The following is a 17,920-nucleotide window of genomic DNA, read 5'->3' as shown; positions in this document are numbered from 1 at the left end:
CAAGTTGCATTCGTTTGAAGGAATACAAAATGACGTGGGTCTTAGAGTTGATGTGCGCTTCTTGGTCAAATGTCACACTTCTTTTATTATTGCTGTTCAATGTCATTGGCAGCACAGCTTCCCTTCCCCACAGTAGGTAAGGCGCCAGCATAGAGAAGAGGACTGGCCAGGCTACCCAAAAACTGTCATCAGTTCTGATAGGTACTGTAATTTAGAGCAGGGGTAAGGAATTAGACTAAAAGAGGACTGGAGATGATTTTTTTTACAGAAGTGTGTCTCAAGTGTAAAGAAGTGGCTGGTTCATTCATATTTGTTGTCTGCTGAATTGCACTTGAAGCATATGGGGTGTCTTTTAGTTGGTTTCTAATCAACTTTAAAAGGACAAAACTGGCTGTCTGGAGTGGTTTAGGAGCTAAACCAGCTTCACTGTCACTGTTGTGTTGTGGACATTGGATAGATGGGCTAATTACGTCCAGGAAATTGTATCTCTGACAAGGAAAAAAACGTCAGGCAATTAGAAATGTAAATCAGTTCCCTGTGGGAGTGTCAATACTCCATTACACCTCAGTTATTTGAGTCGATGTCAATGCATGGGTCCAGAGGGATTTTAGTCATTATTGGAATCTTAAACCTGCCACCTGGAGAAAGGCTCGGAAGTCAGTGGTCACAACAACTCGTGAGTGGTATCATCCAGCTCCGAGGGTGTTATCTGCTAATTGATGAAGTATAATTTTCTTACAGTGCAATTATTTTTCAGCTATAACCTCTTGCGATTATTGAACAAACATTCATCGCAGCAAGTGGTAGATTGGTGAATGTATTAGTCAGTACCTACATCTGCATTTGGAATCTTGGATTAAGAGAGGATGTGTGCTGTTTTTCTATGGTTCTTTCTGTGATCATACCTTTGCAGCAGGTGTTAGTTTATTTACTAAAGTCAACGTGTCTGTTTTGGTTGATAACAGTTGGATTTTGGGCACTGCTGACCACAGGTGCACTAGTTCCCCTTGGTATCTGTGCCTAGTCCATGATGGGTCCCTGATCAGTGAGGTAGGATGTGATTGGTGGAGAGCAAGAGGGAGGCCAGCCAATGACCGGAGGCTTCTGAAGCTGTGCTGTGTGCACTCAGCTCAGGAGGTGCCAGGGAGTGGAGGGGTGGCTTTTAGCTGCAGAACTGGGTCAGAATCGCTGAGCCAATGACTGGATTAGAGCAACCAGTAGCTAACAGTAGCTAATGGCTGCTATGTCACAATTTCACACAAATGCCACAAAACTCAATCCAGCCCTGACCCAGTTAATTTCTGCCTCTCTGTCAGGGCCGTGGCAGGACACCTCAGCCCCAAACACCCAAACATCCCACCACACTGTCATCCTTTCACTTTCCCTGGACTGTAGGAAACGAGCACAAGACACTGCAACTAATATCATCATTTTCACAGTATGCAAAGTAGAAGAGTTTTGTAGGCAGTACATACAGCTGCGTCAGGCACTGTTCTACAGATCTTGGATGAGGGACAACTGAAACAGACTGATGAGTTGTGGGGTGCTCGGGCCTGGAGGAGAGTGCAGGAGTGGGGATGTCCTTGGAATGTTGCCTGAGGCAGGCCAAGGGCCACTTTCACAGTGGCTGCAGGCTGAGATGCACTTGATGTGCAAGAATTGACCCAGTCCCCCATTTTTAAATATATTTCATTAGTCCTACAGCACACTCATCTGTCTCTGTTGAAGTCTTGAGTAGCCGCCATGTAATTACCAATTCATTAAAACAATAAAATACTGTTTGGAAATAAGGTTCACGTATAACCTTTCAAAACGTCAGAAAGGACCTTGTCACAGTCATGAGAAGCTAAAGAAGTAAAATAATTCATTCTTAAGATTGCTTGGTTCATCTACAAAATACTGATTGGACAGGAGTCTGCAGCTCATTAATCCTGACATGAATCCTACTGCTCTGCTATAGAAGTCTTATTTCATTTCTGTAGTAATCCATATGCGTTTTGGGTTTTAATCGTTTAGCGATTCACCACTGCTGTGGGCAAGCAGGCTGTTACTGATGTAAAATATCACTGGAAAATCACTACTGAAGTATAATATTGTAGAATATTATGCCAACATAATCTTGAAAAATGACTTGGGGTGCTATGTAAACCTATCATATTCTTAAAGTCTCAAGCTGAAAAGACAGATATGCAAACCACAAGGCCCCAGAGTCTCTTGTATTTGCCAGTTTTCTACCCCAGGGATGGCCTGTGTACTCTCTGGTGGACACTAGGGATTGTGGTGCCCTCTGGTGTACTGCTGTTCTCCGTGGCAACCAGTTCCCCATGGTCCCAGGTGGATGTGTACAGCATGTCATGACTGTGCAATTCGGCTTTCATGGTGCAGGTGTTTTAAAAGGCCGTGTGACTACAGTACATCGTGTACTTAAAGGAGCCCCCAGCCAAGAGAGGCCAGTTTTCCAGTTCAGCTTTTCATTGACTACAGCCCAGTTGCTCACGTTTATTAATGAGTTGCCATGAGATGGCTCTACTGCTGTAGTATTTAAAATTCAACTTGAAACCTGCCTCACTGTAACGTTTTAGCTCTAACACTTCATGGTGTAATTATGGTATAAAATAAGTTAAAGTGGTTGTGGAGACCGGCTCCGAGCTGGATCTGTGGTGACCTGAAAAGAGGTTCTGAGCAAGTTTAAATATTGTTGAGGAACACTGTGGTCATGGTTCTCACTCATATAACTTCTGATCTATTCCAACAGAAATATTTCTCGCACTGCTATTAATCATCTAATGATGAACTGGAGTTTACTTGGAGAGTAGCAGACCTCCTGTCCTGGTCTGTAGTTCTCCTTGCTTTCCCTGCCAGCTGGTATTGTTTCCAGAGCGCTGAACAGTAGCCAGATTCATGCTTGCTTTGACGAGTGAATGAGTGATTGTAGAAACATACAGAGCAGTTCCCCTTTTCTCCAAGTGACTGACTTTTTAATTAACCTATCTCACTGGGCTCTCTTTGTCTGTGCAATGGTGGTACGTCTGCACAAACATGTTCAGAGAAACTGAGAACTTCTCTGAACTGGAAGACAAGAGTTGAACCTGTGTCCACCCGCGGACACGACCTTGATGTAAACAGGTCTTTTCCCGGCTCCGGAGTTTTCTATGATTTCAGTACAGCAGGATTAGAGCGAAATTATTTCCACCTTCAGTTTAAGTCTTGGAAAATGTTAGATGTTTTGGACAATTAAAAGAATCTGAAGTTTAAAACAAAGGAGGAGTTGGATATTTGGATAAAAAAACATGGTCTGGAATAGGTGCACGCCTTTACTAAATGATTATGTCCTTGTTACTGGGAAAACTTTGTGAAGTTCTTTGTGGGACAGAATATTGGCGTATTTATCATATGCACGGTGGGCTAGTGTCCAGTACGTGCAGGCACTTTGTGCCAGTGTCCAGTAAGTTGCTAGGCTGGTGGAAATTGCTACATGTTGCTGCCTGTGGCTTGGAGATGATTTTGTCTCTTGATGCGTAAACCTGCCTAGCCTCTTTCAGGACACAGAGTCCCGGCTGCTTCAGAGCTGCAGTACAGTTCAGTTCAGGACGGTCTGCTTCCTCCTGCTTCCCAGCTTTCTGCTTTCAGTTCACCTGAGCTGGACTGTACCAGGTGTAAAAAGCCCTTTGTTGTATTATAAGGGTGGAAAAAAGGGTGGTATTTACTGGTATTTCTAGTTGAATGTGTCAACAGAGCTTTTCAGAAGTACAGAAATGCCATACAGAAACCTAAAAGTGTGATGCAATAAGATGATCAGTACCCCACCATTTTCCTTGGGAGAAAAGGCAGTAATATTTCTGAGTTTGAGCATATCTGAAATCTATCTAAAATGGTGTTTTGTTGATTGTATTTAATTGCTGCAGTCAAACTTTGTTTGCCCTGAATTTAGAACTATTCTAATCACGATGGTAAATGGCAAGAATGTATTTATTTTATTTTTATTTCCACTTGACATATTTTTAAAATACTAATTGAGCTCTAAATTGTCATATCCAAGCAGTTGAATACTGTTGAAATTTCAGAGGTTTGGGGATGTGGCTTATTGACTCCCACAGGGCTAGTGGTAGAAGTAATGGAATGTTGTTGGTAGCCCTGATCAAAGACAATAGTTCTCTCACAGTCTAGGAGCCATGAGTGTTTCTGTGAGTTTTTTTTTTTCCTTTTTGAAAATGTGGCAGATACGCATGTAGCAACTCTGTGAAATAGGCAATTCCCAAGTCCTTTGCTGAAATTGAAGCTCTGGGCTCGTTTAGTTAGATATAGCATCCTGCTGGAGTGGATGCTGTGTGACACAGTTGTATTTGCAGCACAGGCAGCAGGCCTTTCCCTCTAGGAGGTCTGGGATTTTGCATTCAGGGCAAGAGCACAGTGCCCCGAGATCCAGGAACTCTTCCCTCAGATCCAGTGTGCATTGCAAAAACTGCCAAAAGGCTTGAGCTCCTGGTGCTTGCTCTGCTGCTGTATTTACAGCCTGAGCTGACCCTAGCGCCCTCAGACACATGCTGGTGAATAAGCTGAAGAGAGGTACATCCCCACCCACTTCCTCCAGTCATTCATGAGACCCAAGTATCTGCACTACAACCAAAGAGCTTCATTTTCCAGCTGCACAGTGAAAATACTTTCTCTGCACCGCCATTCGTCATGATGGAGAATCTGGAGTTCTTTTTCGGGGTATCTGTTATTTTTTCACGTGCCCTTTCTCTTTTTTCCCCAGATCATCAGAAACTGGAACGAGAGGCACGAATCTGCCGCCTGCTCAAGCACCCCAACATCGGTGAGTGTGTCCGTCCGTCCGCCTGTCCGCCCACCCTGCCTGCTGCTAGCTCAGCCCTGCTCTGAGAGGGGCCCACAGCCAGCTCTCAGCTCTGCCCAGCTGTCGTCCAGGGTTTGCAAATTGCCGTCACTTCCGAGAAAGACCAGCTTGGCTCTGAGGCTTGAGAACTAGCTTCACAAGCAGAGGTCATGCTCAGAGAGTATTTAGAATAGGTCTGGTCTTGTGGTTACTGGCTAAAGTAACCACCACCGATAAGTGCAGATTTTTCACACAGTATGTTCAGATTGCCATCTAATGCGGAGAGTGATTAGGAAGTGTTTGGGTTTGTTGTGGGTAGAGTTCTTGCTTTCACTCAAAAGGACTTCAGCTTGGAAAGTGTAGTTTTGAGCACAAAGCCATGAAATAATTCCTCACGCAGGAGGTGGCGAAAGCTGTGGATATTCATGTAGGGATGGAGAATGCTTACAGGCATTTGTGTGTGACTTAGTCCAGTGTCTGTGGCCAGGGGGGAAGAGATATAAAGATGGACAAAGAGGCCTTAGCCCAAGATTTCTGGCAGTGGGTGAGTGTAAATGGAGCAAGCCGGCGTACTGATTTAAGACAACTAAAGGTAAGTCTGTGTTAGGGGTAAGGCCACCTGCAATGCATTTTCCATTTTCTGCAGTATAAGCAGGTTTGCATGCAGTGAGGTCAATGAATGCTAAAGAAAGATCAACATTGACTTGACTTATTTGACATTTGCAATGAGTAGGAGTGACATGGACATTATTAAAAGTGTTCTCTTTTTAAACCTGCTCATAATTGTTGTTTTCCTTTCACTTTGTAAGACAGAGCTGTATTCTGTTTTTCCATGAATACACATTTAATTTAGGGGCTTGAAAGTGTCCCTAAATTAAAACAAGAAAAATGGGATCAGTTTCTGTTTCAGAGGACCTTGGAGTAAAGAGGCACAGTTGCTACTGCTACTGATTCCACTTGCATCTTGTTCAGTTTTGCTTGGCATTCAACATCAGATCAGTGGGTTTTCAAAGTTAAAAAGCTCTAATTTTTTCAACCTCAATCACTGAGTAAATGTTTTGCGATGGATCTGACATCAGTTTAGCCAACAAATCTGCTGCTCACCATCGTCCTTGGTTCCAGGCACTGTCTGTCCATCAGTGGGAATTCCTCCTGGAACCACTCCTGCATTCCCATGCGGATCCAGGAATGTGGCTGCTGTGTTGGCAGTTCCTGGAATAATAAGATTGATATCGAAAGACGGAGTAAAATGGTTTTCTCATCTCCTTTGAATGAAGCATCTGAAAGAAAGTTACTCACAGTGGATATTAAACTGAGGGTGACATCCATCCATTCCTTCTTGCAGTTCATGGCTGTGGGGGAGCTGGAGCTGATCAGCAAGCAATGGGCACAAAGCGGGATACACTCTGGGCAGGATGCCAGTCCATCGCAGGGGACACACACACACATTCAGACAAGAGCCAGTTTTCCCAGACAAAAAAAATAGTAGGGAGCCACTGGCCAAATGACTTTTTTTAGTTGCCAAACTACAGAATCAAAATAGGTCATATTAACATAAAAAAGACTTACTGTGTCCTCTGTTCTGTGCCTGTAGGTCTGTCCTGGTCACTAACCATCAAAATATCAGTGTCACTTGGCCATCCTGTATACTGAGGCCTCCTCTTCCTCTTGTTTGAGCTGAGCCAGCACCTCACACAGGGCTCAGGTTCACACTGCTCAAGTGAAGGGCCTTCTGAGCTGATCCTGATTAAATTCTCCAACATTGAGATATTAAGTGAATTTCATACTTTTGATTTAATTCTGTTTTGTGCAGATGATATGGGTAGCACATGATCTGAACTACATGCAAAACATTCCTGAAATCTGTACAGTAAGGCTCTTTTGTCAAGATGGCCTCCCACAAACTACTGTAGGACATGTCTGCAAACTGGCCTTTAATGATCCTTTGCAGTCCCAGTTAGTGTTTGCGCTTTAAGTTAATCTGCATTTTTTTTAAATGTAAGATATCACCAGTTGAAAAAGCACAAACACCTTATAGATGTGCGGAGAATTAACAGTTCACTGGTGTAGTCAAGAACATGTGCTGTGCCCGTGTATTTGAGTGTTAGTTGACCAAGATCAGTAGCAAACAGGGTACTACGATAACCAGGCCTAGAAAAGACAATAGCATCCATTGACTTTTCAGCCTGCTGTACTTTACCTTGTCATGTGCCAGAACTTTAAACCCACTAATCAGTATGCCATTGTTCCTATGGGTCTTAAAAAATAGTGCAACACTGATGCTGTGAACAGTGTTCTCAGTCCTGGTTCACTTACTGATCTGCTTGCTTGTTTAGCATTTTTTGCACTCAGGCCTTGGTTTAAAAAATCCCCCAATACAGTGGTTCTAAAGCCAGGATCTGGGTCACTCATGTCTTTTGCTCTAGTGAGTCCTTAATCACTTATTCGTCAGGAGCTTTATCACCCTGCAGCTCACTACTGGCAGCCCAATGAAGCTCAGCAGGTGTGAGCCTGGCCAGTACCTGGATGGGAGACCTCCTGGGAAAAACTAAGGTTGCTGCTGGAAGAGGTTGTTAGTGGGGTTTTGTTCCTGCAGTCTTTGTGGGTCCTAATGCCCCAGTATAGTGATGGGGACACTATACTGTTAAAAGGCACTGACCTTCGGATGAGTCGTAAAACCAAGGTCCTGACTCTCTGTGTTCATTAAAAATCCCAGGGTGTTTCTTGAAAAGAGTAGGGGTGTTACTCTGGCACTGGGCTTTAATAATCCCCATCTATGAACTGGCTTCATCACTCTGTTCTCCTCCACAATGATAGCTGATGTGTGGTGAGTGTTCTGGCGCACTATGGCTGCCGTCGCATCATCCAGGTGGGGCTGCACAGTGGTGGTGGTGGAGGGGATCCTCATTACCTGTAAAGCGCTTTGAGTGGAGTGTCCAGAAAAGCACTATGTAAGTGTAAGCAATTATTATTATTATCTGTCTGTGTAAAGTGCAGCAGAATATTGTGGATTTTACTTCTACAGCCCGAGACAGTAGGGACGGGTGGTTTTCCGCAGTTTTCTGCAGGCTGGGGGCAGCAGGGATGGGTGGTTTTCTGCAGGCCGGGATGGCAGCAGGAACGGGTGGTTTTTATCTCATTTTAGAGAGTGAGAGCTTGTCTAAAAATAGGCACTGAGAGCACGAGCTGCGGGGGTGATGGAGGTAGGCTGGTGGCAGGGGCCGAAGTGTGGGTGGCATCAGAAAACATGGAATTAAAAGCCTGCCTGCCGCAGTAATGAAGAGACAGCTGACAGGACTAAGATCCTCTTCTCCATGGAGGGGGTACGTTCTTGTCCTCCACAGGTAGGCCGTGCTGCAGAAATCTCTTTCTGATGATGGAGCTGGTAGGGAATGGGAGAGGTCTGCTGTCTTGGCACTGTGTGATAAACCTGTTCTATTCTCTTCTAACCCTCAATTCTGTCTTTGTGTCAGTCCAGGTGCCCAACTGCTGCTGTATCTTGTATCTGTGTCTCTCCTTGGCTCCAGACTTTTCTCTCTTTCTCGTTTTTCACGTCCCGGTTTGTTCTCTGCCCCCTGGAGGCACACTCTCTCACCTTGCCTCTCCAAGCTCTTGCTTGTCGCGTTTTCCGCTTGGACTGCAGATAAACTCTGAACAAAGGCAGCGGTCAGGAGCGCTGAGCATGCATGGCTGCGGGTTTCTTGGCGTGCCTGGTGCTGATGACCCCCCCGCCTGCCTTCCCATCTCCCTGATGGGCACCCTTCTCTCCATGCAGCTCCTCCAAATTTTTCTTTTAATTACAGCTGGGTTCTGTTAACTGTGACATAACAAAACGGAACAACCAGTTTTAGGCAGAGCTATATCTGTTTGCTTGGCCCAGTGTGTGATTGCGGGGAACAGGGCTTGACAGTCAGGCTGAAGATCAAGCTGCAGCTGCAGGAGGGCTTTGGGTAGTGCAGGATTCTCCCTGGGTGGGACACCCCTTTATACAGCTGAAGGATTGGAGCACTTGGGGTCTCTACCCCTCAGGTCGTGGCTTCAGAACCCTTATTATTCTGTTCTGCCCCCGAGTGCATTTGTTCAGAAACTGTGGTGGTAAACAAAGTAGATAACAGTTTTCTCTGTATGTACGTGAGCAACACTCATCATGTTGGAACATGAACTGAGTGGGCTTTCATTTAATGTTGATTGATCTTCCTACCTCCTTGACCAAAGCTCAGAGGACCTGCTATCCTACAGAAGGTTGGCAGGCTGTCCTTGCTTTTTTAAGCCACGTGTGCTGACTTCAGAAGCTGGCTTTGGGATATGCACCCCTCTGGACAATACTGAGGGATGTGTGGCCAGACCACACTGTGTGGGGGAGAGGTGAACAGTGCAAGACCACAGGCCCTCCCTCTGCATGCCTGGAGCTGTACTGAGGCCCTGTGGACAAGGTGTCCCTTTTCGTCCTAATTCTGCCACATCCAGTTCAGGCGTGACTTACTGATTCATCTCAATTCTGTTCCACAGACAGGGGTGCAGTGTGTTGGCTACTGGATTTGGGTTCATTCAGCTGGTTTTGGCCTGGTGCTCTTGTTTCTGCCTATACAGATGCAGCCATTCAAAGTGCGCGGTACAGATACGTACCGGAGGTAATTGGCTACGGCGTCGCGCATTGTGACGCATGATGACGCGCGGTACGTGATTGGTTGACCGACAGGGGCACTCGTCTGTCGTAGAAAGATTTACAGTGAACGTCTTTACTGTGCCCGTTTTAGTATTGAATATTTATATGGAATTTTACTACTGAAGGGAAATCTTAGTAGCTGAGCATAAAAAGAATAGGAGCATATTGTAACGCGTGTGAAGGCCATAAACGATATTAATTTTGGAACATAAACATACAGTATATGGCTGGTCTTGGTACTTTAAAGAAAAAATACACACCAGTATTCCATTTCTCCCTAAACATTTTAAGCATCGAAGTCTTTAACTAACGAGATACCGGCGTCAACAAGCATACTTTTAGAATCTTTTCGATCATGTTATGATATTTTGAAATATAAAAGTCAATTGATTGTCTATAATATTGCTATTCTATTTTTTCGAAGAAATGTTTGTTAAAAGAAAAGTCACAGCGCCAGCTGGATTTGAACACACAACCCGTGAGTTGGTAATCAGGCACGTAGACCAGTGGGCTACTAGGGAAGTCGCATGAAGAGAGAGGCGAAACAGCCCTACACAGCCCTGTTACAGTACACGAATATAATCATATCGTTATTAATTTCTTTAGATACGCGATTCCATATTATATTAGAAAAGCTTAAAACTACCACTTTTTCACACGCTATTTCACGTTAGTTAAATACTTCGATGCTTAAAATGTTTAGGGAGAAATGGAATACCGGTGTGTATTTTTTCTTTAAAGTACCGATTCCTGGAATCTGACTGGCTGACACCCTTCTGATGTGGTTCCATAATATCTGGTATACGGAAAAGAAAGCGTTGATAAAAAAGCCTGGATTCTCATGTATCTGATACAAGTATCTTTTAATACAGTCTTTGCTGTGCTCTTGAGGACCCTTGTGATATTTTGAGCTCTAGTTGAATGATAAGTGTCGCATTTTAAATAATTTTCGTAGTTAGAAATTATGAAACGCCCTGTTAAAAGCAAGGGAGTTTTTATGTCCGTTGAAGTAAAAGAAAATGCCTGACAAAGTAGGGCTTGGACAGATTCCAAGTGCTTGTACAAATGTGCTAAAGAAATTATACTTTGAGTATACAGCTTGTCTAAAGTCATTCATTATTAATACTATTAGTAATATCTTCGGTAAAGGCTTTGATGCATGAATATTTCTGATAAAGGTAGGTTGTGTACTTTTGTCCAACTGAGCAATCTTGCTTTCATAAAATATACCAACATTTTAATGACTGATGATTAACATGCTGTAATACACAGTTTAAATTTAAAAGCTCAAATGCTGTACATGAGAGGTTAAGCTTTATTGGCTCCTCCTGGCGGTTTTACAAGGTGATACCGGATACTTTCCGGCATGACGTCAAATGACGCGATTAAGCCTGTGATACTGCGTGATACCACGACACGCCCACCGGGGTATACCGCGAAATACCCCACCCATTTTGAATGGCTGCATCTGTACCTATGTGGCGTCAGTGTGTCAGTATTGTGCGATAAGAGCCACTGCTGCTGCTGTAGGATGGCAGTTGTTTCATGGTTTGACTTTTAATTAAGGGACTGTCATTTGATCTGCACAGATAAGCTGTTGTCCTTCCAGAGAAATTATTTGAAGAAACACTGGCTTTAGCTAAATTCGACCATGCTGCAGGCTGTCCATCAAGGAACATTGTCCGGTCGTAACATTCAGGTGAAATAGGGCCTGAAGCTACCTGGATCACCACAAGTGCAAGAAGAACCCCAGAGAAAAATTTGTCTTTACAAGCTAATAATTATTCCAGGAGATTGTCATGGATTTTCATTTTATTCAAACCACTCTTGGCAGATAAGCTTGATTAATGGGAAATGGCAATAAAGTACTTGACTGGGAATTATCAGTGTTTATTGTTCTGTGGTTATACAGGGTATGCAAAATCAAATGTACGTCATTCAGCATGTGGTGTATTCACAACAATGCACTGACTTGCCCTGGCTGGGATAGCACACTGATAGACCTGTTCTCTCTTGCAGTGCGACTTCATGACAGTATATCCGAGGAAGGCTTTCATTACCTCGTCTTTGACCTGTGAGTATCCCTTGAGTCTCTGCCTCTCAAACACGAGGCCACACTGCTGCTCACAAGCTAAAACACTGAGCCGAATCCTCGGCTCCCCGTTCCTCAGCTCTGATCGCTAGGCCGCAAAGCCTCCATTTCCTTCCCTTGTATACTCATTAGGCTATCTGACGTTCTCACTGCCTTCATTCAGAATCCCCCACTAGATCACTCCAGTAGATGCCTTCCTTCCAAATGCCTCACCTCCATAACTTTGACCTTTCATATCGCTTTAAAACCACGTGTTTGTCTACACCAGTGGTGGCCAAGACAGGCACCTGAATTCCAGGCCAGTAGAGTAAAATTCTTAATTAGCTGAGTGATCTAGAGCACCTGGGTAAATTAACCAACTTAACTTGATTGGGTGTCCTAGAATGACGTGGTATTCAGGTACCAAGGCCAACCCTGCTCTGTCTAAACAGATACACTCATGAATTCCCTCACGAAGAACCGAGTGAAACACGTTGAGGGTGTTGAAAGGTCCCAGAGCAGAGAGGTTTATTACAGCGTGGCTGAACTTCATTCTGTTCAAGCTGCTGTGAAAAGGCCACTGTCAGAGCCAGTATGACGTATTGAAGAAGGGCAGGGGCACTGCAAGGGAGGGTCCAGTAGTAGCATCTTACTGCTGCAGTAGGCGTGGCCCCTTTTACACGTTAGATGGACAAAAATTGCAATTATAAAATGACAGATGATTTTTTTCCTGAACTATTCCCCTGATGTTGCTTTCTTTTTAGCTGTATCATTTAAGATCTGTGTTCCACCAGCTGAATGTGAATAGCACCATTGTAATGCACTACGACATCTTCTAAAAAATATCAGGACATCTTGTTCGTTTTTACAATTATCTAGGGATTAGAACGAATATAAGGCTTCCTGCCCCGATTCCACTGAATAACCCATGTTAGCCTGCGGTAGATTCAGAATTGAAACCATACCCTGTAGAAAACTGTCTGTTTAAGCTATGGCTGTGAATGTGGCTAACCCATATCAATGATCTTGATCCAGTGGACCTTTTGAGAGGTAAGTAAATTATGGTGATGTCTGTGCTCCTAAAAAATGAGCAGAAGATGAACAAAGAACTGAGCCTTCTTATAAACCAGGAGAGTGGGGAAGTGTGGCCTTCACCTGGCAATCAGGTGAAGCTGTGTTAAGCTACATTACAGATCCTAAACCAAGTGCTGAGCTTCCACTGAAATAACTAGCCTCTGCACAGTATAGCCCTTCCAGGCAGCACGTCTATGCTGCAGCTCAGGCCTCACTTATAATCTGTTACACTTAAAGAACAAATTCATCCAAACACTCGTCTGCAGGGAAGAAAAGGTGTCTGTTCTTGGCTTGCGATTAGGTGGAAGCAATTTCTGTTGCTATGAGAACAGCCTGTTGACCGGCAGCAGGATTCAAAGTTTTTTTTTTTGCTTTTGTCTCTGAAAGAATGGTACTGGTATTGTACCAGATTGTAGTTTGTGGGAGGGATTGTTCCTTATTAAGATGTCTCTGAGAAGGTTCTGCACCAGCCTTTCTGTGCATGAGCCAGTCGATAAGATGACAAACTTGACATTCTGCTCCTGATGTTGCCTTCCAAACAAGAGTCTGCTGCAGATAAGACCCAAAATGGATGAAACTGCTATGAAACTGGAATCCTACTTCTTTTCCTGTGACATTTTGGGGCCACGGCCACACTTCCCTTGGCTCCTTCAGGCAGTCTCTCACCTGTTGCCCCTGCTGTGTGCTCAATGTATGGTAACAGTGTGTGTGTCTCCACAGTGTGACGGGAGGCGAGCTGTTTGAAGACATCGTTGCCAGAGAGTATTACAGTGAAGCTGATGCAAGGTGGGCACTGGAATTTACTGTTGCTATGGTTACCTCACTACTGACTGCAGACTGCAGGTCAGAGCTGTGGGAGATTCGGGCCTGCTTATCCCTCTCTTATACACACACACACACAAACATAAAACAGCATGAAAAAACAGTATTCACAAACCAGGACAATATTCCAGTCAGTTATCTACAGCTTTACCTTGTTCGCTAAAAGCAACAATATAAAACTCTGGTGACGTTAAAGTCGTTTAAGGCATCCAAACAGTGATGTTTTTGTTGAGTTGAAGCGGAAAGATAGACACTCGCAAAAGGCACAGATGAGTCTCTTCAGATGGCTTTCCTCAGACGTCAAAGTGAACTGCCATTTTAATTTTGGTACAGAAAGGCCACTGGGTGTTTGAAGTTGTGGTTTTATTACAAAACATTTTTGTTCATTTAGCCATGTGCTTTTCCATTTTTTGCACGTTATTTTGTGATGAATATTGCCAATGGAGATCTTCGGTATGCCCTTTGCTCCCACCTCTTAAACTGCTGTATCTCCTTGTTGGTTCAGATTTGCCACTTGGAAAATCATTGTCCTGGCTTGACAGTGCTGTTCGAGATGAGATGTTAAGCCCAGGACCTGATACTGGTCAATTAAGGTGCAATGACACTGTTCATAAAAGTTGATCCTGGTTAAATTCCACTCTGGGCTTGTACTGTCTGGCTTACATAAAGAACATTGGTTTTAATTCTTAGGATTATGCTAAAATTCATTAAATCAGTTTGAATTAAATATACAGTGGTGTAAAAAAGTGTTTGCCCCCTTCCTGATTCCTTATTTTTTTGCATGTTTGTCACACTGAAATGTTTCAGATCATCAAACAAATTGAAATATTAGACAAAGATAACACAAGTAAACACAAAATGCAGTTTTTAAATGAAGGTTTTTATTATTAAGGGGAAAAAAATCCAAGCCTACATGGCCCTGTGTGAAAAAGTCATTGCCCCCCCCTGTTAAAACATAATTAACTGTGGTTTATCACATCTTTGGAAAGCTGAGTTCAATTTCTCTAGCCACACCCAGGCCTGATTACTGCCACACCTGTTCTCAATCAAGAAATCACTTAAATAGGACCTGCCTGACAAAGTGAAGTAGACCAAAAGATCCTCAAAAGCTAGACATCATGCTGCGATCCAAAGAAATTCAGGAACAAATGAGAAACAGAGTAATTGAGATTTATCAGTCTGGAAAAGGTTATAAAGCCATTTCTAAAGCTTTGGGACTCCAGCGAACAACAGTGAGAGCCATTATCCACAAATGGCGAAAACATGGAACAGTGGTGAACCTTCCCAGGAGTGGCCGGCCGACCAAAATTACCCCAAGAGCACAGCGACAACTCATCCAAGAGGTCACAAAAAACCCCACAACAACATCCAAAGAACTGCAGGCTTCACTTGCCTCAGTTAAGGTCAGTGTTCATGACTCCACCTTAAGAAAGAGACTGGGCAAAAATGGCGTGCATGGCAGAGTTCCAAGACGAAATCCACTGCTGAGCAAAAAGAACTTAAAGGCTCGTCTCAGTTTTGCCAGAAAACATCTTGATGATCCCCAAGACTTTTGGGAAAGTACTCTGTGGACTGACGAGACAAAAGTTGAACTTTTTGGAAGGTGTGTGTCCCATTACATCTGGCGTAAAAGTAACACAGCATTTCAGAAAAGGAACATCATCCCAACAGTAAAATATGGTGGTGGTAGTGTGATGGTCTGGGGCGGTTTTGCTGCTTCAGGACCTGGAAGACTTGCTGTGGTAAATGGAACCATGAATTCTGCTGTCTACCAAAAAATCCTGAAGGAGAATGTCTGGCCATCTGTTCGTGACCTCAAGCTGAAGCGCACTTGGGTTCTGCAGCAGGACAATGATCCAAAACACACCAGCAAGTCCACCTCTGAAAGGCTTAAGAAAAACAAAATGAAGACTTTGGAGTGGCCTACTCAAAGTCCTGACCTGAATCCGATTGAGATGTTGTGGCATGACCTTAAAAAAGCGGTTAAGGCTCGAATACCCTCGAATGTGGCTGAATTACAACAATTCTGCAAAGATGAGTGGGCCAAAATTCCTCCACAGCGCTGTAAAAGACTCATTGCCAGTTATCGCAAACGCTTGATTGAAGTTGTTGCTGCTAAGGGTGGCCCAACCAGTTATTAGGTTTAGGGGGCAATCACTTTTTCACACAGGGCAGGGGTTTGGATTTTTTTTTCTCTTATTAATAAAAACCTTCATTTAAAAACTGCATTTTGTGTTTACTTGTGTTATCTTTGTCTAATATTTCAATTTGTTTGATGATCTGAAACATTTCAGTGTGACAAACATGCAAAAAAATAAGAAATCAGGAAGGGGGCAAACACTTTTTCACACCACTGTATATATGTTCTTCTGTTGAACACCTTTTTTCCTCTTTCTGACCCTGCTTGAGTGCTCAAGTTTACTTCATTATCATCTTACTGACGGGCTCCAAGCAACTGGTAAACTGTTCTTGATATTCCAGAATTGGAAGCATCTGGAGTGGAATTAATCCAGGAGAGGGCTGGCTTTCGACACACATACAGTACGCTGTATACACGCAATTAATTGACAGTTGGGTTTTTCAGTGGCTCAACCTGTAAAGGCTTATAGTTCTCTGGCCCTGACATCTGTGGTTGGAAACCATGCTGTGACATCAGCTAGCCATAGTGGAGGTGTCTCAACCCAAATCCCACCCCAGGGTGACTCCATAATGACTACTTGTAAATGCCCCTGTACCATCAGCGATGACGGACCATTCCTCTGGTTGATATGAAACCTTCAGCGGATGATCCTGACGTGAGGATTTGTGACAGGAGCATGTTTTCAGACCTTTATGCTCCCTACACATTCGTGGGCTTGTAGCTGTAAAACAACAGGCGATTCCAGATTACATGGGTACACAATACAAAATAATTGACATTCCAAATGTTTTAAATAAAAAACAGTTAATTAACAGTATAAAAATTAAACTTTTATACTGTTATTCGCGTATATTACATTTCTTCATCGCTCTTAAGTTTTATAACAGTCAAGTATTGTTATAGGCAACTCGCCATTCCACCTGATTGGTCTCTTGTCCTGCAGAGCAGAGGGATTTCAAGGTAGTAGTTGCAGGGATTGCTCCCCACTGGTGTACCCCACCTGTTGGAGCACTGTTGCTCCTGTCTGTTGAGGTTGCTGGGGCTGTGCGCCGCTGGTTATCAGTGGTTGTGTCTAAGACATGGTGCAGCACCCTGGGTCTTGTAATCATGATTGGACAAGAGAGCGGTCTCATCTCCGTTGAATAAAACCATTGCATTGCATACATTAGACAGTTCTGAACATGTGAAAACACTGCGTCACTGCTCTACACAGAAAGAGGTAAAAATGAGGTGTGGCTTACTTTTCATTTTTTTAACAACAATTTCAACATCTTTTAAAAATCCAAATTGCTAGGCTCGTAAAAAGCAATCGATGTGTTTCAGGCAGCATTCGCAGGAAGGGGTAGTTTGTGTTAGCATGGCGTGGCGACGGCGTGGGTGTACATGGGGACGGAAATGGAATTAGAATGTCCAACCATCATGTTATTTCTGTGATTTGTCACTTGGACTTGGGTGAAGGAGTTAGTCATCCTCCTGAGGCCGCAGCAGGGAAATGGAATGTGAGGTGCAGCCTTCTTATGGCCACACCCCTGCAGTGGAATTCAGGGCAGCAGAGGACCGCAGGTTTGAAGAAGAGCACTGAGGCCAGCAGGAGGTGTGGTAGAGACAACCGAGGACAGCACAACAGTGAAAGACGTATATCCAGTGCATTTTATCTGGACTATTCGTATAGAAATTAAGAAAACTAGTAAAAGTTTGTCTTATTATACAGTGTGCAATATGCTAATATATACAGGTGCAGAAGTAAATTGGAAAATGTGAAAATCCTACAGATGGAAATCATTGCTTTAGCCCACGGTGCCTGGTGTATTCCCTCCTCTCTTGCTGCATCTTCCCCTGTCTGGGAGCTTATTCCAGACAGGGGGGCTGCGCTGGGCCGTTCAGGTCACTCCATTCAGCTGCTTTTTAATACTTTTCAATAAAACGAGCTTTAAGAGCTTGGTGTTGTCGATGCTGCTGGTTTTAATACAGCAAGCTCTACAGGGCGAAGGACCTGACCTGACCGTGGGACTTAAAATTTTCAATTCTGAGCTGAACGGTGTTTTTTTTCCAGATGGAGAGAGGATAGGTGCTGGTATCAGGCTAGCTGTTGTACCAGTGCAGTAAAGTGACCAAGCCCCACTGCAAGGCGATAGGGTACACGGCACCCTGCCTTTCCACCCCGGAATAGCGGCCAGACCATTCTTCCCTTTTTTTATAATATACAGTATATTTAATAAACTGCTACAAGCCACCCCCATGCCTGCCAGTCCCTGAAGATGGTAACTGACTTTAAGAGATTTGTGGAAATGAAGCAGTACTGCTTGCTTGTCA

General features: G+C 43.8%; 1 protein-coding gene across 16 annotated transcripts in view; it reads left to right on the top strand.

Annotated features, from left to right (window-relative positions):
* LOC148661785 (calcium/calmodulin-dependent protein kinase type II subunit gamma) overlaps positions 1–17,920 on the top strand; it is a 112,899-nt gene that overhangs the window by 42,074 nt on the left and 52,905 nt on the right. For all 16 annotated transcript variants that reach the window (XM_088636054.1, XM_088636068.1, XM_088636056.1 and 13 more), the window contains exons 3-5: positions 4,757–4,816; positions 11,520–11,574; positions 13,366–13,431. In XM_088636054.1, the coding sequence (XP_088492180.1) occupies positions 4,757–4,816; positions 11,520–11,574; positions 13,366–13,431 (181 nt within the window). The remainder of the gene's footprint in view (positions 1–4,756; positions 4,817–11,519; positions 11,575–13,365; positions 13,432–17,920) is intronic.

Source organism: Lepisosteus platostomus, chromosome 6 (assembly GCF_059453375.1).
Source record: "Lepisosteus platostomus isolate fLepPlt1 chromosome 6, fLepPlt1.hap1, whole genome shotgun sequence".
In the NCBI taxonomy this organism is placed as follows: Eukaryota; Metazoa; Chordata; class Actinopteri; order Semionotiformes; family Lepisosteidae; genus Lepisosteus; species Lepisosteus platostomus.
The sequence above is the reverse complement of the archived record's forward strand: the minus strand, read 5'-3'. Positions and strand labels throughout refer to the sequence as shown.